We start from the raw sequence: 27,376 nt of genomic DNA, 5'->3' as shown, positions 1-27,376 counted from the left end.
AAAATCCAAAATAATATATTTTTATTGCAAAATAACATGTTTTATGAACAGTAAAGAAAAATATAATATGTATAAATACCCTCAAACCAAAACTGAAGCATAAAAGAGTCAAATCTTATAAAAAGAGTTTTTTCTAGGCTAAACATTTCATAACATCCATAGAATAGATACTGAAAATCAGACTGGTGGAAGTCCAACACCCAACTCCTTGCCGATAAATTGAGAATAATACAGAAAACAGACAGCGCCATTCTCTGCATTGTGGTCTAGCCAGGTTACTGCAAATCAGCTCTCGTTCATTTGAATTGCAGGTAGCCTTCTGTGGTTCAGCCACTACAAAGAAAGTGGAACTGTGGGGGTCCAGGGCACCAAAGAGAGCATTGACTTTTAGAATAGTTAATCAATGTGTTTGGCCTAGAAAATCTTTTTAAATTACATTACAAATAAAGTATAAAAATAAAATGATACAAATTGTCATAAATCATAAAATACCTGTTACATGTAAATATAAAACAAAAATTCACAAATCCACTTAAATAATAATTCTTTTATTTATATGGCGCCTACAGATTACACAGCACTGCACAAAGCTGCCAGATCAGTCCCTGTCCCCATGGGGCTCACAATCTAAACAACCTACCAGTATGTTTTGGAGTGTGGGAGGAAACCAGAGGACACGGAGAGAACATACAAACTCTTTGCAGATGTTGACCTTGGTGGGATTTGAACCCAGGACCCCAGCACTGCTCACCCATTCACCGTGCCGCCCAACTTAAAGGAATTTGTTTTCATGCATTGTGAGCCAAATATACCTTAAGAATGCTGTAGCTACATTGATGCAGAAACATATCTTGTTTAATCCCCGGTTTAAGTGGTTTTGCTCAAAAAACTATTATAAAATTCAGGCCCTTGGGAAAGCTGGGTTGCTTGCTGTTTTGCCGTTCATAAACACATTATACAGAGCATCCTGTACTATCCAGACAGGACTAATCAACCTGAGCTGGATGACTCATACACAGCAGCTGGGGGATGTATCACATTTTATCATTAACTGTATTTGTAACTCCAACCCTCCCCCCCCCCCCCCGGGCTCTCTTTTGTTAACCTACAAGGGCTGAAACACCATTGGATGGGTGCAACTTATAACTGAAGAACCAGACTCCACAGAGTTATAATCTGTAAGCATGGCCCTTCTTGAAGCTCTCTGTTGTCCCTGCTGTGATCTGCGCCTGAGCTCAGCTATTCTAGAGATTCACAATTCTTACTGTAAAAAAGCTTTTTCTCCTCTGGTGATTAAAGTAAATCAACCACTTAAAAAACATAAAAAAACGATTAATACTCACCTCCGCTTCTATTTATCTTGACCCCAATGCTGTTTACCGCTAATCTTGACATGCTGGGATCACCTAGAAAAGAAAGTCAGAATTTGCAGCATGGAGCGCTGAACAAGATGCCTTACACTACAGGCTACTAATTTTGAACACCCCCGCACCTCCCTTATAAGAGGCGCAAATTCATGCTCCCAGCATGGGAGAGGGAGGTGGCGAGGGCATGTATAATTAGCAGCCCGTAGAGTCGGACATCCGGGCTGCTAATCATAACTTTGTTTTCTAGGTCAAGATTAGCAACGGACAGCACTAGGTTTAAGATGAAGAGGAGCTGAGGTGTATTAATAGGTTTTTAAGTTTTTCAAAGTGGAGGATTTCCTTTAAGCATTGATTTCTCCAGTCAGAGACATTTCACTTTTGTGGCTCTTCGTTGAACCCTCTCCAGCTCCAGGGCATCCTTTTTATGGACCGGAGCCCAGAACTGGACGGCATATTCCAGGTGAGGCCGAACCAATGCCTTGTACAGTGTAATATTACGTCCCTATCCCGAGAGTCCAGACCACTGCTGATACATGACAAGATCCTACTGGCTTTAGAGGCAGCTGATTGACATTGTGCTGTTATTTAATTTATGATCTATTTATCACCCAGGTCCTTCTCAACAAGGGACTCTCCAACATTTACCCCAAGGACATATGTTGCATGTGGATTATTACCCCAGGTGCATAACCTTACATTTATCCACATTGAACCTCGTTAACCAAGTGGACGACCAAAGGCTCAGTTCTTCACAAATTCTTCTTAGTTTTTTTTTTTTAAATCAAGCAACTCCCTCCTTGGAAATGAGTTTTCTTGCCTGTATAGGGTGTGTCTATGCAGACTGCATGAGCTCACATTTTATCTCCCTGTGCTCTTCTGTAGCCACTCAACTCTTGACCATGGTTCCTTCAGAATTGGCAACGAAAGATAAATTGAAAGTATTGCGGCATGAAGATCACTTTTGGTTGGATGATCCCAATCCATGGATAGATGAATTCTAGCTGAGACCATATTCCGTAGTAACTCCATGATCTTCATGGATACAATGAAGATTCTGTGGCACAGTGTAGACAATTACTGTAACAATGTCCATGTGTGGGGATTTGAGGATGACTTGGATCTGTAGAACGTGTAGCAGCAGATGTCTATATATTCAGTTCTGCATATTCTGTTTCTTCAGTTTGTCTTGAAGGCCTCAAAATGGAATTTCCTGGAAGCAGCTCCACCGATGTGTACATTACAGAGTCTTCAGACTTCCTCCCCTATAAAAATAGCATCAATTTTTGAAAACTGTTGACATTTAACATATTCAAATCTTTTCTTAAAGTTGCTTTCCAGTCTAAGGGCTCATTCAGATGGGTATTTAGAGGTCCATATGCTATCCGTTTTTGTTTTTTTTGCTTATGGCATACTGACCGATTCCTACAAGTCTGTTCACACATCAATTTTTTTTTTCACAGATGTGCACAATTTTTTTCATAGACACAGAACACGGACCTTCAAAGATTTAAAAAAATGGACGAAAAACAGATGACATCCATATTTGGTCAGTTTTTTCTCAATTGCACAAATGGCAAGGTAAAAAGTAGATTAGAAACCCATCCGCAGATGTGAAAAAAAAACAGATGACATACAGACGTGAAAAAACGGGTGTGGCTACAATAGCGACATCACACGTCTGCATTGTTTGCGGATGTGCAGCGGACACGCCCATCCGAGTAAGCCCTAAAAATAAAATTCACTTATCCATAAAATCTACTTCTCCAGCGACCCATTAGTGTGACCTCCTTGTCTTCTTCTTTCTGACAAGCAGTGTTGATGGTTATGTCACCGCTGCAGCCTTAAGTTCGCCTCAGCAATGACCAATGACCCTTTTCTAGTTTCTGATACATTTTGCCCTTGGTTCGGGTCAAAATCAGTATAAACCAATTTTGCTTGAATAACCTTGATGCTAACTCTAACAAATATACTAGTGCTAATCCTAACCCTAATGAAAAAAAATATTAAAAAATGAACAAAATTGGATAAAAAATACATTTTTATTAAAAAAAACTGTGTTTAAAAGAACTACAGGAGGTTATCTAGAATTTTTTTAAGACAATTGGAGCAACATCAGTGTGTCCAAAATGAATCATAAAAAATAGGCTTCGATTTGGTGCCTGAATTATTCTACAAACCACCAAATTGATTCTCTTATCACTAAAAACACTCTAGAAATTATAGATCAGGAAACAATAGACTCCACAGACATCATTTTGATTGGGGCCCCAGAAATTCCAAATGCACCCCAATATTTGCACTAAACTATAATCCTCTGCTTTAATATTTTCTCAAATTTTTTCTCAAAATAATTTAACACACTTATTAATTTATTAATTTGCTAATTTCCATATTGATGCAGATTACGGAGCAGAAAATTATGGAAAAATTTTGTTTATGGAAATGTTTCACAATTGGATTGAATTCATGAAATTTTGACTTTCCGTTTAGGTGCAAATTGACACCAGTCTATGTGCTGCGACTCTTGATTTTATCGTTGATCTTATTTTGTCGCAAACAACCCCCATAGCATAAAACACTGCCAGCAGATTTATCCACAGGGCCACAGCCACTTTAAAAGGAAACCTACCACGTTGGATTTACCTAATTAGGTAGATCCGGTGGTAGGTTCCTCTAATGTAGAGCAGTAGAGCCCGTTTTAGGGATAACTCTTTTGTGGCCCAGAACTTTTATAAATTTTAATTCCCCCAACATGCAAATTTCCTAAAGAGGCTACTGGGGTGGGGAGTAGCCAAAGCTGAGGCTGCACGGCACGGCTATTCCACGCCCCAGTAGCCTCTAGCTTTCCGCCTACCAATGCATCTTCAGCGTTCAGCTATGAGGAGCTATGAGGCTACTGGGGCGGGGAGTAGCCGTGCAGTGTAGCCTCAGCTCCCGCTACTCCACGCCCCAGTAGCCTCTTTAGGAAATTTGCATATTGGGGGGATTAAAATTTATAAAAGTTCTAGGCCATGAAAGAATAAGCCCTAAAAAGGACTATACTACTCTACATTAGAGGAACCTGCCACCGGATCTACATTAATAGGTAGATCCATGGTGGTAGGTTTCCTTTAATGAATCTGACTGCAGCGGAACTACATGGACAGACATAGAAGAGTCGTAAGGAGCCGCCTGATGATAAATTTCCCAAAAAATCTTTTTAGACATTCAGCAAAACTTTAGTGAATTGACTCCTGAATTATTGGCTCATCTCTGGTGCTAAGGTACATGAAACTATATACACGGTATAATCCGTCCTTACCTTATTTCTTCCCTCTATATTGTCATTCAGTTCATTGTGAGAGCTCCTGAAAATACAGAAATGAATTACATATGTATGATGCTATACTTCCTCAGTAGATTCAAGATACTCGTATAATAAAAATTTAGAAAAAAATACATGTAGAATATCCTTCAGAGGTCACTAGTTATAAGATGTAGTATTAGTAGATTTCTTTTTTTTTAGAAATCAAGGGCCCTGAGGATTGTTCTTTACAACGAAAGTTACAACATACCGCAATCTCGGAGAGTTGGACTTTGCCCCAACATCCATATTTTCATATACAATATTTTCCATCACTATCTGTATCAATATGGAGATAATGGGTTAGAGATAAGTAAACTCATGTAGGTATTCATTGATTTTGAGATAAATATTGTAACTGATACACACCAACATTTGATCAAAATGTAACTAAGAACTTTGAGTTCCTTTTGTTAATGAAGCCTAGAGGCAATAGATCATTCTGTTATGATGAGTAGATGTGAGGACCAGTTCTTATTTCTCTCCAAATGTTATTATAGTTTCAATTCCATCCCCTCATTTATTTTGTTTTTTGCCAGACACCAGTACTCCGCCCCATATGACCCAGAGATTTAGCAGGAGACTGCATATAGTGGCCCCTCCTCCCCCCGACTAGTGTCTGAGACCACATGGAATGGTGAGCATTTAAGACCTGTTCCCATGGTGCAGTATTGTTTGGCTTCTGCTGTTTTTGTGGTGCGGTGCTGGTGTAGACCCGAGGCCCAGAGCCATGGGGGCTTAGCTTGACATTATGTGTGTTGGGGGGCAACTAGGTCTTGGTCCCTGTTGGCTATGGGGGTCATTTACTAAGGGCCCGAATCGTGTTTTTACGTTGGGGTACACGAATTTTACCGTTTTACGACGACGCCAGCATGCACGTGACGGAAATCGGGGGGCGTGGCCGTCGGAAAACCCGTCGGATTCAGAGAAGCCGCCGTATTTTTTAAAAAAAAGTGTCGCTTGACACGCACTTACCTGCTCACGGCCTGGCTTGGTGTACTTCAGTACACTCTGGCGGAATTCAGCGCAGCAGCGACACCTGGTGGACATCGGGCGCACTACCTTCGTGAATCGCCAGAAGAGAACCCGCCGCTGGATGGCGAATAGACCTGGTAAGTAAATCTGCCCCAATGTGTTTTGTGGTGATGGTAGACACCACGTGATGCTGCACCATAGAGTGTTGGGACCCACTAAAAATAGGTCACAGTGAAGTGGTTAGTGGCTTTTGCAATTTGATAAAAATGTAACTAAGGACCTAGAGTTTTTTTTATTAATGTAGCCGAGCGGCAATAGATAATTGTGTAATGGAGGGTATTTATCAGGATTTCAATTCCACAAAAGTGGCGCAGTCAGTTGGGATTCGGCCGATGGGGGATATTAAACGTACGAAATATAGGAGATCCACAAGGAGATGCCTCGATGACGTTGACACTGCGTCGTATCAATGAAGGAAGAGTGTTCTTGTATCAGTTGATTCTTTTATTGGTAAAACACAATGAAAACCGGTGCCACTTAGATTCCGGTCCCAGGTGTTGGCTTACGTCATCGTCCGTGGTGGTCCAATGGGTCCACTACCTCTGAAGCCTGACTACAATCAGATCCCTAACTAACATTTCACTTATTTTCCTTTTCTAAAACTATTTATTTTAGCTTGAGCTGTCACATTTCCTAATCCCACTGCCTATGAACCCCACTATTATTGTATTTCATAAAAATGTGATCCCTTCATCCGGCTCTAACCTGTATACTAAGTGCGGTAACATGCAAATGCCGAAATATTACCAGCGTTTATTAACATGTACATTCACTGACTCTTTATTTTTGTATAAAAGATGAGTTGACCATTGCACAAAAGAAGCGCTTACTTTCTCATAGATTGTTAGCTCTTGTGACTAGATTCCTCTTGTTTGAATTGTTAGTTACAATGTAAAGTAGGATTATGTGTATTTTCTAAAATAGGAATGTTATGGAATATGTTGGTGCTATGAATACAATGTTTACTGAGATGTAAGAAAAGTAGCCGGACTACTGATAACAATAAAAGTAGTACAGGCAGTCCCCGGGTTACGTACAAGATAGGGTCCGGAGGTTTGTTCTAAAGTTGAATTTGTATGTAAGTTGAAACTGTATATTTAATAATAGTAGATCCAGACAAAATAATTTTTTGCTGTAATGGGACCAAGGATTATCAATAAAGCTTCATTACAGACACCTTACAGCTGATCATTGCAGCCTGGGACTATAGTAAAGCATTCAGAGAACTTCACCAGAGGTCAGAGGGGTCTGTCTGTAACTATGGGTTGTCTGTAAGTCGGGTGTCCTTAAGTAGGGGACCGCCTGTAGTAGTAAAAATAATAATAATAATAGTAGTAATAATAATAATAATAAGTAATGATAATAATAGTAGTATTAATAATAAAAGTAGTAATAGTTATCATTATTATTATTATTATTATTATTATTAATAACTACTATTCTGAATAAAAATTAACAAATACAATGATAATGATAATATAATAATAATTAGAATTATTATTATCATTCTTCTTATTATTTAATTATTATTTTATTATTATTATTATTATTATTATTATTATTATTATATTTATTAGTAGTAGTAGTATTATAAAAATACCTTAACATCCTCCTCAGTTCCTTTATCTTCTGCTAGTGCTTGGGTTTGTTTTCTTCTAGAAAAGAACAATGGTGCAGTATGTATTACTGGTAATGAGGACATTTGTTATAGACTAGAAAGGAGAAGAAGTGAAGAGATAAAGAGAGACAGAAAAGAGACAAAGAAGGTAGGAAGGGTTAAGAAAGAGCGAGGAAGGTAAAATAAGAACAAGGAGAGGCTATGGGAGAGGGATTGAAAAAGGAAGTAGGAGAAAGTGGTTAATGATAAGGAGGGAAAAAGGGCACAGAAAGGAAGGAAGGAGGGTTTTAAAATGAATGAGGAGAAAGAATAGAAGGAAGAAAAGTAAAGTGGAAGATGGTGAAAGACATAAAGAGGAAGTGAAATATACAAATTCTAAATTAAATCAATTATATATCATGTACTTATTCTTGTACCTCTTTAAGATGCAGAAAGTTATCACCAGGACGATAATAATCAGAGCCACGAGCCCGGCCGTACCTCCAATTATGGAAATATTCAGACGTTTATCAATTTTAGATGGATCTGGCAAAAAAAAAAACTGAGATGTGAGACAAACTGTGATGATAATAGTGGAAGGACTAATAGGATCACTTTTTTTTAGTCTGGAGATCTGCAGCCGTCTGTTATTTTTTTGTATTTTTATTTTTTTTTTAACTATTTTAGAGGCCGGTAAATCTGGGATCTCAGTCTAAGTTATTTTTCTAAAAGTCACAAAATTTTTGTGCAACAATTTTCCCTTTGCCAGCTGTGGATTCTATTTTTTCATGCAAAAACGTGCAACTTTTTTTAAAGCCCAGAAGCAATTTAGAGACTTCAACATCTGTATTCTGACTAGAAATCAGGCACAACACAGGAAAACTCTACAGGGAGTGGGGAGGGAATTGCAAAAAAAGGAGCACATCCAATACTGGTCCAGAAATAAAAGTCATCAGAATTAAGGATAAAATAAAAGCCCCTCTATTACTAGCAATATATACCATAGAGCAGTGATGGCGAACATTTTAAGGACCGAGTGCCCAAACAAAATCCACTTATTTACCATGAAGTGCCAACATGGCATTTGATGCAGTAACTTATTGCTACCTGTTCTTCCACATGATGAACTCTGTCCTGGGGCAATGGCCTGAGTGCCCAAAGAAAGGGCTCTGAGTGCCACCTCTGGCACCCGTGCCATAGGTTCGCCACCACTGCCATAGAGCATAAAGACTGAGCAGAAGGGAACCTATTCTGCCCCTTTGCTAAATAGGAATCTTGGCAGTAATGACGGGGATCTGCCAAATAATTGGGTTCCGACCATCCAGTAAGAAACCCCAATCATAAAGCCTTTTAATTTCGGAAGGACTCAAGCGTCTACAGCCGGCACTGTCATATTGATACATATAATAATAATAATAATAAATGATACATTCTAAACAAATATTTTCAATAATAACCCCTACTAAAATGCTAAAAAGTTTATACATAGACCTCATGGAGCATTGTGTAGGTCTCATCATAAAGCACAAATTAAGTGAATATGCTTTGCCCTTTTTGTGATATATTACAATAATTCTACAAGCCATGGGATTCAAACTTCTGTAAGTGAAAGTGTAATTGATCCAGAGATTATTGTGAAGTAGGGAATGTATTTCACTAATATGGAATAATTGGTGTCAGAACTATACAGGAGCAGCCAGAGGCGGATTATGACCTCCATGGGCCCCTACAAGGCTGGAATCACTTCCTACATCTGGTACTAGAATCAGCTTCTTGGGGAATGGAGGATGTGTCCCTTCTGCTGCTTTCAATCTGTGGTTTCAATACCTTTGGAGAACCTTTATAAGTCCTGAAATGGTGTAAATATATATCGAGAGCAGGAACAGGTGTATGAGGATTTCATGGGTGAAGGTCCATCTCAGTATAAAATGTGGGGGGTGGTTTGGGTGGTCATGGGCCCCCTAGAAGGCTTGGGCTCTGGGCAATAATCCACTACTGGGAGCAGCTGATAAAATGACAACCAATTCTGGGAAGCCTGACAGCGCAGGATGAAGATCTACATCCTCCATGTCCACCACTTGGTGTGACCCTGCACTGCTTTCATCCTCTTCTCAGTGTTGTTTCTTCCCCCTCCACATGGTGCTGAAATCTCGAGTGCTGGCAGGGAAGAAATTACACCAAGTAGAGGTGGAGGAAATTGGTTCAGGGCTGCTCCTCACCCCACCGAGTGGCAGAGTATATACATAACTTTGCTTGTGGCCCCCAAAATGCAAAAATGCTAAATCCCCCTCTAACCCTGTAGGGGTTTTTTCCCCCTTTCTTCTGGATCCACACATTAAACGTAAAAAGTTCATGGACCTGCATTCTTTTTCAACCTATGTAACTATAATATATCAATCCACAGACGTAATAATATACAACACCTAGAGGTTGTTCTGTGAAAACCATCTTTTGTATTGTCGCTAAGACTCACTCTGATTTACGAAGGAAAACTCTGGTGAATCGGTGGTTCCAATCTCGTTACCGGCAGAGCAGATATACTTCTCCGAGGTCCCGTTCTGCACCGTTATCAGTTCTCCACTTCCCATAATGGTCTTTGTTTTTCCAACCTTATACCATGTGTATGTAGTCACTGCCGGATTGGCTTGGCTTGAGCACCGTAACCACATGTTGTCTTCTTCTATCGCCTGAAGAACTGATATTGTTACATTCTTTGGCTCATCTGTAAGAAGAAAATAATTCTTTTGTAGTTCCTTTCCACTCATTAAACTTTGTCTTTTATTTATCATGTTAATAATAATTTATTAAAGTGGTTTTTCCATTTATATATTTAAAAAAAAAAACTTCTTCAGAATTGTAACATTACAAAATGAAAATGTGGCACGTTTCAAGGTGAAAACGATTATTATTAGTCAAAGCCCTAACTTATAAGATAGCAGATGCTTAAAAGCAGTTTTTTTTTTATTTTTGTTTTATGTATTTCTTATTTGGAGGATTTTTGTTTTATTTTTGTGAATACATTTCACAAGTTAACAAATAGCTAAAAAATAAAATTAATAGGATCAGATTGAGGCACCTAAATTATCGGTTTAGCCTAGTATCTCCCTTAGGCTGTTCCACACTTGCGAGTGTGATCCTATGAACTTACATCACAATTGCAACGCATGCTGATCGGATCTCCCGGCCCAAACTGAACTGACATACTGGGGGTCATTTACTAAGGGCCCGATTCGCGTTTTCCCGACGTATTACCCGTATTACCCGAATATTTCCGATTTGCGCCAATTTTCCCTGTATTGCCCCGTGATTTTGGCGCATGCGATCGGATTGTGGCGGATCGGCGCTGGCATACTCGCGACGGAAATCGGGTGGCATGGCCGAGCGAAAACCCGACGGATACGGAAAAAAACGCCGCATTTACAACAAAAAAAGTGTCGCTTGGGACGCGCTTACCTTCACTTGGTCCGACCCGGTGAATTCGAGTGCGTTCAGATGCTTTTCAGTGCAGCAGCGCCACCTGGTGGACGGCGGAGGAACTACCTTAGTGAATCCTGGCCGGACATGAATCCACCGCAGAGAAGGCGCCGCTGGATCGCGAACGGACCGGGTAAGTAAATCTGCCCCATTGAGTTCCGTTCCGGTTTGCAGGGTTCGGGTCGGGAGATCCGGGCAGCATGCGTTGCGAGTGTGATGCGAGTTCACCGTATCACACTCGCAAGTGTGGAACGGACCTTAGGCCAAAAACAATAGGCCTGTAGTGTGCTGTGGGGGTCCTGTGTGTCATAGATACAAGAAAAAAGACTACTCGGGCCATCGGCTCATAAACAGGTCGTGTGTGGGAGCCCTTTGAAATACTTGGGGCAGTAGATTAACCATTGAAGCAAAGGCCAAAAACCTGTCCACAAACAACATTCGTGTGCAGGAGAACCTAGACTGGTCATCAGAAGAACATGCCAATGAACTTCCAAGATCAAAGTTCAGCCAAGTTTGTATCCTGTTTTCCCCTAGACTGATTGCAGACTTGGTGGGGGTGTGGTTAAAATTTTAAAAAAATGTTCTGAGATGAAGGTGATCGAGAGGTTCAAAGGTTTAACAATCAGTTTAAACTGAGAGCTCACTGGATTCCATTACTATGTTTTGGTACTTACATGAGATACAATGTTGCTAATACTAATAGTTCCTTTACTTTTTGTTAAATTTTGAATTCCAATTTTATTTTATCTTTTCAAATTTTTGGGAAAAAAATCATTGGAGAGTTCAGCACTTTAAACAGAGATATAATAATAATAATAATTATAATAATAATAATAATAATAATTGCAGGCTTCCTTACATGTAATATCCAGGGTTACAGAGTGCCTTGAGATTTTCATATTTGGGAAAGTAACTGTACACTGAAGCAGTGTTTTATCATCTCTGTATGAAGGGGTGAAGGTGAATGTAGACGTTATCCTCCAAATTCCTCTGTCCAGATCCTCATGGTTCCTAATAACTTGTATGTCAGGCTTATTCCATGTAATGGATGGGGGGCTGGAGGCGCAGGTGTGGTTTACAGAACAGGAAATAGTGACTGCTTCATTCTCTTTATATTTATTGGATACTATTAATAATGGTGCAGGTGGAGAATCTGAAAAAAATGGATAAGAAAAGTTTTACTTAGGCAAATATTTTTTTGCAGGATGTGAAAAGTGCTCCCTTAAAAAATACAACTCAGTCTACATCAATGTATAACTTTCAGGAAGCCTAGCGACATGACCAGGGGTAATTAATTAAAGGATTTTTCCATGTTTCCATTATATCCTGGTGGTATTTGACCATATGTTTTGGTGACCCAAGTATAATCCTACTTCTGTCAGATTTTCACAGTGGTGGATTTGGGTCCGGTCGGGATTCATTAAGGCAGTTCCTCCGACGTCCTTCGGAGCTGAAGAGCATCGGAACGCACTCAAGTTCACTGGCCTATTCCTAGTTAAGGTAAGTGCAAGCTCCGCAACACTTTTCTTTTTTTAAATGAGTCAGTTTTTCCAAATCTGTCGGGTTTTCGTTCAGCCACGCCCCCCGATTTCCGTCGCGTGCATGCCAGCACCGGTGCGCCACAATCCGATCGCGTGCGCCAAAATCCTGGGGCAATTCAGGGGAAATCGGCGCAAATCGGAAATATTCGGGTAACACGTCGGGAAAACGCGAATCGGGCCCTTAGTAAATGACCCCCAATGTGGCTGCCTTGGCGCTTCTCCTCTCCTTAATTATGCACTGCTCTAGCCTTGTCCTGCCCATAATAAGCTGAGAATACATCATCATTGTGTTGTCTCTAACAGGCAGAAGTAATCAATAGCTGCAGCATCCCCCATCTACTGTGAATGAGTCATCCATCTCAGGTTGATTAGTCCTGTCTGTACAGTTCAGGCAGCTCCTGTGTATGTGGAAGTAATGTATTTATGTACTGTAGCCAGGGCACCCAGGATGCAGAATTTTATAATTGTTTAAAACCACTGAGCTCAGGGATTAAACAAGATATGTTTCTGCATCAGTGTAGCTACAATATTCTTAAGGTATGAATGGATAAAAACAAATGGTAGATTTCCTTTAAAGGGGTTATCCGGGCTTAAAAATTTTTTTATGGCCGGGCTGGGGAGGGCTAGTTAAACATAATAAACATGCACTTACCTCCTCCGGCGCCGCCGATGTCCCGCGCCGCGGTCACTTCGATCCGTGTCCCTGTAAACAAACAGGGGCACGGAAGCCGCGCACAGGGAGCTTCCGGTCCGCGTTGTGGACGGCTCCTCCCATCCGTCCCTATCTCTCAGCGTTGTAAGCGCTGGGAGATGGTGCGCATGGGAGCTTCCGGCCGGCCGGAAGCTCCCTGTGCGCCCTTGTACTGAAACCGGCGCACGGAGAAGACGGGCCGCGGCGCGGGACCTCGGCAGCACCGGAGGAGGTAAGTTCATGTTTATTATGTTTAAATAGGCCTCCCCAGCCCGGCCATAAAAAAATTTTTAAACCCGGATAACCCCTTTAATCTCTACTTCCTGCTGTGAACTTCCTCCATGTGGTCAGCAGCTACTGTCTGAGGGCTGTCATTTGTAGACTATGATAGCCCTCACACTTGTACGTGAAAATCGTTTGTGGACAAGAGACCTTGGATTGCAAATAATATAGAAGAATAATGGAATGGCCAGGAATTATTAAATGCCCCTCATTTACCTACAGGGGTGGATAAGCAAGCCATGGGCCCAGGGCTGTATGCATATTATAGCCCCTACAAATCAGGAATCACTTCCTACATCTGGTACTAGAATCAGCTTCTTGGGGAAAGGAGGACGTGTACCTTCTGCTGCTTTCAAATCTGCTATTTCAGGACCTTTGGACCTCCAAAGGTCCTGAAATGGCTCTTGTGTACATTGAGAGAAGGAACAGATTTTTGAGGATTTCGTGGGTGAAGGTCGTTCTCAGTAAAAAATTGGTGGGTGTTTTGTGTGGCCATGGGCCCCTTAGAAGGCTTGAGGCTCGGGTACCACCCAATCCCCCTATATTATAATCCCCTACAGTTTACCTATGACTGAGACTCTACAGAATTTTTCATAACTGAGGTGATAGGAGTTTATATCTTCATTGACCCCGGGGTAGATCTCCACTGCTTCCTGTACATTATTAATTCGCAGGGAACAGGTGTCCATTGAATCTCTGAGCTGGAAAGTTCTTCCTCTATATTTGTCTCCCACATCACTCGGGGTCCTACTATCGAATATCTTCGGGTATCCTATGGGCACATTCTTATACCAGAACAAGGTAAAACTCTGGGTATCATCGGGAAAAGTCAGACGGCAGGGAATCTCCACACAAGAACCTTTTACCACCTCTATAGACCGAGGGAAGGTGAAGCCCCAATCCTTGCATGAGAACTCAGCGCAACCTGAAAAAAATATGAAATTGTAGAAAATTATTTACTTGTAACTTTAATTCTGTAAATCACCAACAAACATTGACTTGCAAGAGAATTCGGCCCCTTGAACATTGAAAACTTTTTGCCACATTTCAGGCTTCTAATTTTTGGTGAAGAATCAACAACAAGTGGGAGACAATTGTGAAGTGGAACAAAATGTATTGGATATTTTAAACTTTTTTGTAAAAAAGTTAATAAACTGATAAGTGGGGGTGCAAGTTAATACCTTGTAGCGCCCCCTTTTGCTGCAGTTACAGCTGCAGTCGCTTGGGGATATCAGTTCTGCCCATGGAGACGCTGAAATTAGAGATGAGCGAACATACTCGTCCGAGCTTGATGCTCGATCGAGCATTAGTGTACTCGTAACTGCTCGTTGCTCGGACGAGTATTTCGCCCGCTCGAGAAAATGGCAGCTCCCGCCGTTTTGCTTTTTGGCGGCCAGAAACAGAGCCAATCACAAGCCAGGAGACTCTGCACTCCACCCAGCATGACGTGGTACCCTTACACGTAGATAGCAGTGGTTGGCTGGCCAGATCAGGTGACCCTGGGATAGACTAGCCGCTGCCCGCGCTGCTCGGATCATTCTCTGTCTGGATGCCGCTATGGAGAGAGCTGCTGCTGCTCAGGGAAAGCGTTAGGGTGTTATATTAGCTTACTGTTAGGCAGGAGTGATTCTAAAAGAACCCAACAGCCCTTCTTAGGGCTACAATAACGTTATAATTTTTTTTTTTTTTTATTTGCAGCTAGTACCATATTGTGAGGAATTAGCAGGGGGACTTGCTACCGTTGTGTTTAGCTCTTAGTGACACAAATATCCACCTCAAACACCAAAGTGGGACAATTTATTAGGGGTTTGAGTAGAATTAGGCACAGTCTGCCAGTTTCTTTTTATTTTACGTTTATTTTTTTCATAACTCAGCGTCATCTCATCTGGCATAGTAGTGTGCTGTAATACTTGGCTAGAAAATAGCCATAGGAGAATACAAACGGCTTAATTACGCCTACAGTAGCGTTATATATATTTGATTTCTGGTTGATCTGCTGGTGGCTGTAGTTGTTGCAGTGCATCTGCTAGTAAATTGTGAGCAATTTGGAGTCAGACTTGCGACCACTGTGTTTTAGTGACGCACATATCCATCGCAAAGATCGAAGTGGGAAAATTTATTAGGGCCCAGGGTTGTATTTCAATTAGGCACAGTCTGCCATTTCCTTTTTTATTTTACGTTTATTTTTTTCATAACTCAGCGTCATCTCATCTGGCATAGTAGTGTGCTGTAATACTTGGCTAGAAAATAGCCATAGGAGAATACAAACGGCTTAATTACACCTACAGTAGCGTTATATATATTTGATTTCTGGTTGATCTGCTGGTGGCTATAGTTGTTGCAGTGCATCTACTAGCAAATTGTGAGCAATTTGGAGTCAGACTTGCGACCACTGTGTTTTGCGCTTAGTGACGCACATATCCATCGCAAAGACCGAAGTGGGAAAATTTATTAGGGCCCGGGGTTGTATTTCAATTAGGCACAGTCTGCCATTTCCTTTTTTATTTTACGTTTATTTTTTTCATAACTCAGCGTCATCTCATCTGGCATAGCAGTGTGCTTTCATACTTGGCTGTAAAATAGCCATAGCAATAGGATAGCATCGTTTGGTTTTAAAAACTAAAAAACACAAAAAAAACAAAAACAAAAAAAAAAAGTAAAAAAAAAAATTCAAGTTATAACTCTCATTTTCAAAATGTTTAACCCGAGGGCTAGGGGTAGAGGACGAGGGCGGGGACGTGGGCGTCCAACTACTGCAGGGGTCAGAGGCCGTGGTCCTGGGCGGGGTGAGACACCACCTGCTTATGAGGGAGCAGGGGAATGCCGCAGAGCTACACTCCCTAGGTTCATGTCTGAAGTTACTGGGAATCGTGGTAGAGCACTGTTGTGGCCAGAACAGTGCGAACAGGTGATGTCGTGGATTGCCGACAATGCTTCGAGCAATTTGTCCACCAGTCAGTCTTCCACGCAGTCCACCCATGTCACCGAAATCGGCACTCCTCCAGCTCCTGCACCTCAGCCTCCTCCCCCCCAGTCTGCCCCCTCCCAGCAAAATTTGCCATTTGAACCGGCATACTCTGAGGAACTGTTTTCTGGACCATTCCCACAGTCACAAACCACTTGTCCGGTTGCTGATGAGCAATTTTCCGATGCCCAGGTTTTCCACCAGTCGCAGTCTGTGGGTGATGATGACCTTGTTGACGTACTGGAAGAAGTGTGTAAAGAGGTGTCCGACGATGAGGAGACACGGTTGTCAGACAGTGGGGAAGTTGTTGTCAGGGCAGGAAGTCCGAGGGGGGAGCAGACTGAGGGATCGGAGGATGATGAGGTGACAGACCCAAGCTGGGTTGAGAGGCCGGGTGAACACAGTGCTTCTGAGACGGAGGAGAGTCCTATAGCAGAACAGGTTGGAAGAGGCAGTGGTGGGGCCAGACGGAGAGGCAGGGCCAGAGCTGGTGCATCAGCGCCAAATGTGTCAACTAGTGAAGCTCCCGTGGCAAGGGCTCCTGCGGCGATGGCTAGATTTTCAGAAGTCTGGAGGTTCTTTAAGGAAACACCGGATGACCGACGGACTGTGGTGTGCCACATTTGCCAAACCAGGATCAGCAGGGGTTCCACCACTACTAGCTTAACTACCACCAGAATGCGCAGGCATATGAATGCTAAACACCCCACTCAGTAGCAACAAGCGCGTTCACCTCCGGCCGTGCACACCACTGCTCCTTCCCCTGTGTCAGCTGATAGTCAGCCCCCTGCCCAGGACCCTGCCACAAAAACCCCATCGTCGCCTCCACGATCCTCCACAGCATCCACCAGCGTTCAGCTCTCCATACCCCAGACGCTGGAGCGGAAACGCAAATATAGTGCAACCCACCCGCACGCCCAAGCCCTTAATGTGCACATCTCCAGATTGCTAAGCCTGGAGATGCTGCCCTATAGGCTAGTAGAGACCGAGGCCTTTCGCAGCCTCATGGCGGCGGCCGCCCCTCGGTATTCGGTCCCCAGCCGCCACTACTTTTCCCGATGTGCCGTCCCAGCCCTGCACCAGCACGTGTCAGACAACATAATCCGTGCCCTGACCAACGCCGTTTCTGACAAGGTCCACCTGACCACGGACACGTGGACGAGTGCTGCCGGGCAGGGCCACTATATATCGCTGACGGCACATTGGGTTAACTTGGTGGAGGCTGGGACCGAGTCTGACCCTGCGGCTGGTCATATACTGCCGACGCCGAGGATTGCGGGGCCTACCTCGGTCCAGTTGTTTCAGGCCTACTATGCCTCCTCCTCCTCCCACCCCTCCTCCACCTCCTCCTCCGAACGACCATCCGTGGGCATGGCGCCATCAGTCGGTAGCTCTAGGCACAGCAGCAGTGCCGTCGCTAAGCGACAGCAGGCGGTGCTGAAACTGCTGAGCCTAGGCGATAAAAGGCACACCGCCCAAGAACTATTACAGGGCATCACGGCGCAGACTGATCTGTGGCTGGCACCGCTGAACCTGAAGCCAGGCATGGTTGTGTGTGACAACGGTCGTAACCTGGTGGCGGCTCTGCAACTCGGCAGACTGACACATGTGCCATGCCTGGCCCATGTGTTAAATCTGATAGTTCAGCGTTTCCTCAAGACATACCCCAATCTGTCTGATTTGCTCACGAAGGTGCGCCGCATCTGTGCGCATTTCAGGAAGTCCAGCACAGATGCTGCCACTCTCAGGGCAGCGCAGCGCCGCCTCCAACTGCCCGCTCACCGACTGTTGTGCGACGTGCCCACGAGGTGGAATTCAACACTGACCATGTTATCCAGAGTTTACCAGCAGCGCCGAGCGATTGTAGACTGCCAGATGTCAACTTCCACCAGAACTGGTAGTCAGGTCAGTCAGCTTCCTCAAGTCTACAATGAGGAGTGGACGTGGATGTCTGATATCTGTCAGGTGCTGAGTAACTTTGAGGAGTCAACACAGATGGTCAGTGGCGATGCCGCCATCATCAGCCTCACCATCCCGCTGCTTGGCCTGTTGAAAAACTCTCTGGTCAGCATGAAGTCGGAAGCTTTGCGCTCCTCACAAGAGACGGGGGAAGAAGATTCCCTTGTTGATAGCCAAAGCACCCTTAGGTCTGTTTCTCAGCGCATATCGGAGGAGGTGGAGGTGGAGGAGGATGAGGAGGAAGAGGAGGAGAATGTTGGCGAGACACAAGAGGGGACCATTGTTGAGTCCTTCACTGTTGAGCGTGTATGGGCAGAAGAAGAGGAATTGGAGGAGTTGGAGGAGGAGGAAATGGACAGTCAGGCCAGTGAGGGGAGCGAATTCTTACGCGTTGGTACTCTGGCGCATATGGCAGATTTCATGCTAGGCTGCCTATCCCGTGACCCTCGCGTTCAAAGAATTTATTCCAGCACCGATTACTGGGTGTTCACTCTCCTGGATCCACGGTACAAGCAAAATCTTTCCACTCTCATCCCTGGAGAGGAAAGGAGTGTGAGAATGCATGAATACCAGCAGGCCCTGGTGCACAAGCTGAAACAGTATTTCCCTTCTGACAGCGCTAGCGGCAGAGTGCGTAGTTCTGCGGGACAAGTAGCGAGGGAGAGTAGGCGAGCAGGCAGCTTGTCCAGCACTGGCAAGGGTACGCTTTACAAGGCTTTTGCCAGCTTTATGTCACCCCAGCAAGACACTGTCACCTGTCCCCAGTCTCGGCAGAGTAGGGCTGATCTTTACAGAAAGATGGTGAGGGAGTACGTAGCTGACCATACCGTCGTCCTAAATGATCACACAGCTCCCTACAACTACTGGGTTTCAAAGCTGGACATGTGGCACGAACTGGCGCTGTACGCCTTGGAGGTTCTTGCCTGCCCTGCCGCTAGCGTCTTGTCCGAGCGGGTTTTCAGTGCAGCTGGTGGCATCATCACCGATAAGCGTACACGCCTGTCGACTGACAGCGCTGACAGGCTGACGCTTATCAAGATGAATAAAGCATGGATTTCTCCTAATTTCCAATCTCCAGCAGGTGAAGGAAGCTCAACCTGAATAATTTATCCACTCCTCCTCCTCCTCCTCCTCATTTTCCTCCTTCTCCTGCTCTTTGTACAGTAAAGCAGAGGAAACTGGCTATTTTTTGACAGGGCCCACTGGCTCTACCTATAGTACTTTATGCATTTAATTTTTCTGGAGGGCCACCGACCCGGTCCTCTGTTTTAAACAATTTTTGGGAGTGCCACATACAGGCACTCAATCTATTCAATTTTTCTGGAGCTCCACCTACCTGCTCCTCTGGTTTGAAAAATTTTTTGGACTGCCACATACAGGCACTCAATCTATTCCATTTTTCTGGAGGGCCACCTACCTGCTCCTCTGGTTTGAAAACTTTTTTGGACTGCCACATACAGGCACTCAATCTATTCAATTTTTCTGGAGGGCCACCTACCTGCTCCTCTGGTTTAAAAACTTTTTTGGACTGCCACATACAGGCACTCAATCTATTCCATTTTTCTGGAGGGCCACCTACCTGCTCCTCTGGTTTGAAAACTTTTTTGGACTGCCACATACAGGCACTCAATCTATTCCATTTTTCTGGAGGGCCACCTACCTGCTCCTCTGGTTTAAAAACTTTTTTGGACTGCCACATACAGGCACTCAATCTATTCAATTTTTCTGGAGGGCCACCTACCTGCTCCTCTGGTTTAAAAACTTTTTTGGACTGCCACATACAGGCACTCAATCTATTCCATTTTTCTGGAGGGCCACCTACCTGCTCCTCTGGTTTAAAAAGTTTTTTGGACTGCCACATACAGGCACTCAATCTATTCTATTTTTCTGGAGGGCCACCTACCTGCTCCTCTGGTTTGAAAATTTTTTGGACTGCCACATACAGGCACTATCCAAATTGAATTGTCTCCATAGCAGCCTCCACACGTTGTCTCCATTGCTACCTCCAAAAGTCGTCCATATAGCTGCCTCCATACATCGTCCCTTTATCAAACGAGGTTTGTCAGGCCGAAATTTGGGTTGTTTTCATGGATTCCACATCAAAGTTGTTAACTTTGTCGCCACCCTGCTGTGTTATCCACAAAATACACTGGCAAACTTTTACCTTTTACGGATATTATTTCAGCGCTTCTTGCACATCTGTTTACATTCCCCTCACCCGCCATATCCCAAACTTATAAGAACGCTACTACACTTGATCTTATACAAAAGGTTCTTAGAAGTGCTGTTTGGGGAGTAGCCTAGAGACAGGGGCTTGGATTGGCGAAAGCTCGCCTGGCAGCGGAGCGGCAGCTCCATGCCAAGAACCAACTAACATAGTTTTAACTGCAGCACCTTTAATCTACTACTAGTTCACTGCCTCCATACATGCCCGCCTTATCAAACGTGCTGTGTCAGGCAGAATTTTGGGTTGTTTTCATGGCTTCCACAACAAACTTGTTAACTTTGTCGCCACCCTGCAGTGTAATCCACAAAATATACTGGCAAACTTTTACCATTTACGGATATTATTTCAGCGCTTCTTGCGCATCTGTTTACATTCCCCTCACCCGCCATATCCTAAACTTATAAGAACGCTACTACACTTGATCTTATACAAAAGGTTCTTAGAAGTGCTGTTTGGGGAGTAGCCTAGAGACAGGGGCTTGGATTGGCGAAAGCTCGCCTGGCAGCGGAGTGGCAGCTCCATGCCAAGAACCAACTAACATAGTTTTAACTGCAGCACCTTTAATCTACTACTAGTTCACTGCCTCCATACATGCCCGCCTTATCAAACGTGCTGTGTCAGGCAGAATTTTGGGTTGTTTTCATGGCTTCCACAACAAACTTGTTAACTTTGTCGCCACCCTGCTGTGTAATCCACAAAATATACTGGCAAACTTTTACCATTTACGGATATTATTTCAGCGCTTCTTGCGCATCTGTTTACATCCCCCTCACCCGCCATATCCCAAACTTATAAGAACACTACTACACTTAACTTGGTGCAGGCTAGGACCGAGTCTGACCCTGGGGCTGGTCATATACTGCCGACGCAGAGGATTGCGGGGCCTACCTCGGTCCAGGTCTCAAAGGCCTACTATACCTCCAAATCCTCCCACCCCTCCTCCACCTCCTCCTCCTCCGAATTACCATCCGTGGGCATGGCGCCATCAGTCGGTAGCTCTAGGCACAGCAGCAGTGCCGTCGCTAAGCGACAGCAGGCGGTGCTCAAACTGCTGAGCCTAGGTGATAAAAGGCACACCGCCCAAGAGCTATTGCAGGGCATTCCACATCAAACTTGTTAACTTTGTCGCCACCCTGCTGTGTAAGCCACAAAATATACTGGAAAACTTTTTTCATTTACGGATATTATTTCAGCGCTTCTTGCGCAGATGTTTACATTCCCCTCACCCGCCATATCCCAAACTTATAAGAACGCTACTACACTTGATCTTATCCGAAAGGTTCTTAGAAGTGCTGTTTGGGGAGTAGCCTAGAGACAGGGGCTTGGATTGGCGAAAGCTCGCCTGGCAGCAGAGCGCCAGCTCCATGCCAAGAAACAACTAACATAGTTTTAACTGCAGCACCTTTAATCTACTACTAGTTCACTGCCTCCATACATCGTCCCCTTATCAAACGAGCTGTGTCAGGCAGAATTTTGGATTGTTTTCATGGCTTCCATGTTAACTTTGTCGCCACCCTGCTGTGTAATCCACAAAATATACTGGCAAACTTTTATCATGTACCGATATTATTTGAGCGCTTCTTGCTCACCTCCTTTGGTTCCTCTCTGCTACCCATTGGTTTGAAGCCTGAGTCCATTTAGGGTATGTCGCCATGCCACTCTCTAGCCTTCCGCTGCTGCCGCTGCCTCTGCATGCCGTCCCCTATAGTGTCAGGGTCAATTATTGGATGTTTTAGATGCTATCTAGCTTCATTCTGTCACTCTGTCATGGCCATGCTGTTGCCCATAATTTTGGCATAATGGTGCATTTAAGCAGCCTCAGAGGCATCCATGCATGCTGCCCCTGCTGTTTCCTGTCCATTTCCGTGGTGTTTCCATCCTTTTCTGAGGTTCCCAGGTGTTTGGCCAAGCTTCCCTGTGCAGAGCCTTGGTCCCCTTGAAAAATGCTCGAGTCTCCCATTGACTTCAATGGGGCTCGTTACTCGAAACGAGCACTCGAGCATCGGGAAAAGTTCGTCTCGAATAACGAGTACCCGAGCATTTTAGTGCTCGCTCATCTCTAGCTGAAATTCTTCCCGTTCTTCCTTGGAGAACAGCTGGAGCTCCGTGAGGTTGGATGAAGCGTTTGTGAGCTGCAGTTTTCAGCTCTTTCCACAGTTTCTCGGTTGGATTCAGGTCTGGATGGGAATTGGCCATTCTTACACCTTGATATGTTTATTTGTGAACCTTCCATTGCAGATTTTGCTTTATGTTTGGGATCTTTGTCTTGTTGGAAGATAAATCTCTATCCCAGTCTCAGGTCTTTTGCAGACACCAACAGGTTTTTTTCCATGATGCTGCCCACACCATGTGTGACAGTGGGGATGGTGCCCCCACCATGTGTGACGGTGGGGACGGTGCCCCCACCATTTGTGACAGTGGACATGGTGCCCCACCATGTGTGACAGTGGGGAAGGCACCCCACCATGTGTGACAGTGGGGAAGGGCACCCCACCATGTGTGACAGTGGGGATGGTGCCTCCACCATGTGTGACGGTGGGGACGGTGCCCCCACCATTTGTGACAGTGGACATGGTGCCCCACCATGTGTGACAGTGGGGAAGGGCACCCCACCATGTGTGATAGTGGGGACGGTGCCCCCACCATTTGTGACAGTGGACATGGTGCCCCACCATGTGTGACAGTGGGGAAGGGCACCCCACCATGTGTGACAGTGGGGATGGTGCCCCCACCATGTGTGACAGTGGGGATGGTGCCCCCATCATGTGTGACAGTGGGGATGGTGTATTCAGGGGGATGAGGTATGTTACTTATCGTTTGTCATAGTGGCCACAGAGGTTGATTTTGGTTTCATCCGACCAGAGCATCTTCTCCCATATGTTTGGTGTCTCCCCGGTGGCTTGTGGTAAATTTTAAACAAGACTTTTTATGGATTTCCTTGAGAAATGACTTTCTTCTTGCTCCTCTTCCATAAGGAGCAGATTTGTGCAGTGTAAGACTGATTGTTGTCCTATGGACAGACTCTCTCATCTCAGCCGTAGATCTCAGCAGATCATCCAGAGTGATCATGGGCCTCTTGGCTGCATCCCTGATCCGTCTTCTTCTTGTGTGAGATGAAGGTTAGGGGGACGGTCGGGTCTTGGTAGATTTGCAGGGTCTGATGCTCCTTCCAGTACAATATGACGATTGTACTCGGCTTCTTGGGAGGTTTAAAGTTTGTGAAATCTTTTTGTATATAAATCCGGCTTTAAACTTCTCCAGAACGGACCGGCCTGGTGTGTTCCTTCATGATGCAGAACCTTGAAATATCACAGAGCAGGGGGATCTATAGGGAGACCTGATTACACACAGGGGGTTATATTCATCATCATCAGTCATTTAGGACGACATTGGATCATTCAGAGACTGAAGTTCTGGAGGGAGTTTGCTGCACTGAAAGTAAAGGAGCCGAATAATATTGCACCCCCCCACTTTTAAGTTTATTAATTTTTACAAAAGTGTAAAATATCCAATAAATTTGGTTCCACTTCACAATTGTCTCCCACTTGTTGTTGATTCTCCACCAGGAAATTACAATTTTATATCTTCAAGTTTGAAGTCTAAAATGTGGCAAAAGGTAGAAAGGTTCAAGGGCGAAGACTTTTGCTTGGCGCTGTATTACAATTTTTGTGTTATGATAGTCCTGTAACCCTGTAATATACTGGCTGCATCCAAAGAGATTTAAAGGATGTGGGGTGGGTGTGGCTAATGGTGTGTCATGTGAGTAGCTGCAGCCAATCTAACAATAGATCATGTGGTGGAGTCACACGTCCTGTGGGTGGAGCTGTGACACTTGAAATTGGGAACGTCTTTCAGTTGATAGAAGCCTCCTAGTGATAGGCTTCAGCAGGTCATGTGGTTTAAATTAATTTCATTTTTGATGCTTGGAGAAAGTTTCTATAAAACTGATAAATGATAATATTATTTTCTACAGTATAAATACCTGATACTTTGACTTGGACGGTTTTCTTTTCTTCCTCTGTGTTTAAATGAAAGGCATTTATGGTGTCACTTATCCCCGGATAATACCGCGCTGTATATCTCACGTCTTTGATCCTCAGGGAGCAGCTGTTATTCCCATTTCTTATAAGTGATGTGCGCCCCCTGTAGTCCTGGATGACCTGATGTTGGTCCTCACTGTACACAATTGGATAATTGAGCTTATTGTACTTATACCACACAATCAGGTCGTCTCCATAGTCAGCGGGGGCCGTGAATGTGCAGGGGATCTCCACATCCGAGTGTTTCACCACATTTATAGATGGAGGGAAAGTAAATGTCCATTTCACTTCATCTCCAGAACAGCCTGAAAAATAAAAGTCATATTATAAAATATTATTACTGACAGCAGTCACATAACAAAGGCTGAGTTCTTTTTTTTTTTTTACTTTTCAGTGTTTTTGAATTGTAATATTTTTTGAGTCCGGCTATGGCACCCTAACTTTGGCACAAAAATAGAAAGCAATTAGATGGCGACTTCCTTTGACTTATAAAGAATGTGAACAATTAATATGCATTTTTGTATTTCATGAGTAAAAAAAATAAGTCTCCGAATAAATTGAAATGTATAATGCATATCTAGACTTGCTGGATTACATCTCCATTTGCCAAGAAACAGAAATGGGTTCATAGTAAACAGGGGTGAACCAAGCCTTTCTGCTGCCCAAGGTGAGCCATAAAGCAATGCAAAATGTATACAGTGTATGGACATGTAGTATAAAATGCATACAGCATACCGCCATGTAGTATAAAATGCATACAGCGTGCTGCTATGTAGTATAAAATGCATACAGCATGCGCCATGTAGTATAAAATGCATACAGTGTACCACCATGTAGTATAAAATGCATACAACGTGCCGCCATGTAATAAAAAATGCATATAGCGTACCGCCATAAAGTATAAAATGCATACAGAGTACTGCCATGTAGTATAAAATGTTTACAGCGTACTACCATGTAGTATAAAATGAATACAGTATACCACCATGTAGTATAAAATACATACAGCGTACCGCCTTGTAGTATAAAATGCATACAGTATACCACCATGTAGTATAAAATGCATACAGCATGCTGTCATGTAGTATAAGATGCATATAGAGCACCGACATGTAGTGTAAAATACATACAGCTTGGTGCCGCCTGCCTTTTTTTTTTTTTTAAGATTTTATTTTTTATGATAATACATTAACATTGACAGCAAGGGTTACAAAACATTATAAAATATTATATCCACATTTATCAAAAGCACACGGAGAAAATACAGGAATTGTAACCCGAGTAAATACTATAATAGCCCCAGCATCCGCCCTCCCACCCCGCCAACCCAACCCCTATGCCGTGAGGAAAGAAGAAGAAGAAAATAAATAAATAAATAAATCATTAAAAAAACACGAAAATGTAATGAAACTAATACACAACATTTTGCTAATTTTTAGTAGTAGTAATGCACAGAATTTTACTAACTTTCTAACTTTATGCCCATCTTACTCTACTTCATCCGTCATTCTCCGACTCTATACACCAAACCTTTTTCCACTTCTCAAGATATCCTCCCTTGACCGCCATCCATTTCTCATACTTTTTACACTTCACCTCTCCCTGGAATTCTTCCGGGGACGGGGCGGTCGGACACCCCCACTTCCGTGCAATGACCAGTCTTGCCACCAAGAGAACCTTGTTAACCACGGACTTTTTTCCCCTTTCCCCATTACTAAATTGATGACAACTAAGCAGGGCAACCTGAATAGTGTGGGGCATCTTTACTTTAAATGTTTCTTCCAAATATAGAAAAGCCCTAGACCAGAAAAACTTAACTTTATTACAGGCGAATGCCACATGTTCGAAATCCGCATTCTCCAGGCTACACCGCAGACACTTGAAATTGTCTTTAAGTTTTATTCTAAGTAAACTGTGAGGGGAATAATACAATTGGTGCACAAAATTAAATTGCACCATTCTATGATTCCAAGAGAGGGAGGACAGCCTAATGCCCCTGTAGCATTTTTCCCAATCTGTCTCAGACAGAGACCCCACTTGATCATGCCATTTTCTTTTGGAAGGATGAGTGATTCCCTTTAAGAACCCATAGATCAAATATCTATAAACATGTGCTACCACCTTGTTCGGGGTGGAGGATCCCAATAGGAATTCTACCCCTGCATCAGTGCATAAATTAAACCTAGTTTTACCACAAAAACCTGGTAAAACCTATATTTTTTGCTCGAGTATAAGCCGAGTTTGTGTTTTCAGCACATTTTTTTTGTGCTGAAAAACTAGGCTTATACTCGAGTATATATGGTATTTTAAAACAATAAGATTCCACCTACCCAGAGTAAGAAGCAGAAGAAAACATCCTCTTAGAAAGCTCCCGGTCATTGTTCCAACATGGTGTCAGTTTAAGGTTTTTGCTCTAATAATTTCTTTCTTGTTGTGGCAAAATCTAAAGTAAAGGCAAATATTAAAAATAGTAAAAATGTAAAAAAAAAACTGTCTGCACACTGACTGGATATTCCTTACAAAATCAATTAAAGGGTAATCCCACAATCACACATTTTCACCTGATTATAGAATCGGTGATTCTGTATGTTGCATGGGCTCCTGACTCTAGGACGCTGGTCACATTGTACACCTCCCTCTTCTACACACTGTATACACATCATATGTAACACACAGGCTCATGATTATACACATATATACTCACACGTCCTCCTTACACCCCGGCCACATCTAGCACTGAAGAAAACCTGCAATATCCGTACTATCACTTTGTCATTACATTTAGAGAAGTGGCTAGATATCGGTACATCTCTAGTTTCCTCGTTGCAGTTACTTCTCCAAAAACAAATGTAGAA

General features: G+C 43.4%; 1 protein-coding gene across 2 annotated transcripts; it reads right to left on the bottom strand.

Moving 5' to 3' along the window:
* Nucleotides 1–2,121: 2,121 nt before the first annotated feature.
* On the bottom strand, nucleotides 2,122–27,376 carry LOC140134591 (sialic acid-binding Ig-like lectin 7). Of its 2 annotated transcripts, none has more exons than XM_072155024.1 (11): nucleotides 27,241–27,376; nucleotides 26,852–26,964; nucleotides 24,464–24,826; nucleotides 13,896–14,255; nucleotides 11,676–11,969; nucleotides 9,816–10,064; nucleotides 7,780–7,888; nucleotides 7,346–7,400; nucleotides 4,922–4,989; nucleotides 4,669–4,714; nucleotides 2,122–2,629 (listed from the first exon to the last, which is right to left on the bottom strand). In XM_072155024.1, exons 2-11 carry the CDS (start codon nucleotides 26,898–26,900, stop codon nucleotides 2,513–2,515), a joined length of 1,710 nt encoding a protein of 569 aa, XP_072011125.1. In that variant the 5' UTR covers nucleotides 26,901–26,964; nucleotides 27,241–27,376; the 3' UTR covers nucleotides 2,122–2,512. The 2 variants fall into 2 exon arrangements, with proteins under 2 accessions (XP_072011125.1, XP_072011124.1); XM_072155023.1 differs by having other exon boundaries at nucleotides 27,226–27,372.

This window comes from Engystomops pustulosus, chromosome 6 (genome assembly GCF_040894005.1).
Source record: "Engystomops pustulosus chromosome 6, aEngPut4.maternal, whole genome shotgun sequence".
Classification (NCBI taxonomy): domain Eukaryota; kingdom Metazoa; phylum Chordata; class Amphibia; order Anura; family Leptodactylidae; genus Engystomops; species Engystomops pustulosus.
This window is presented reverse-complemented; position numbering and strand designations above follow the sequence as displayed.

Excerpts from the sequence above, each read along its gene's own strand:
- LOC140134591 (XM_072155024.1), bottom strand. The coding sequence starts at position 26,900 with ATGACCGGGAGCTTTCTAAGAGGATGTTTTCTTCTGCTTCTTACTCTG. Across the intron at positions 7,401-7,779 it reads ACTTTCTGCATCTTAAAGAG|AAGAAAACAAACCCAAGCAC; the intron begins GTACAAGAATAA and ends GTTCTTTTCTAG. Across the intron at positions 4,715-4,921 it reads TCCAACTCTCCGAGATTGCG|GAGCTCTCACAATGAACTGA; the intron begins GTATGTTGTAAC and ends CTGTATTTTCAG.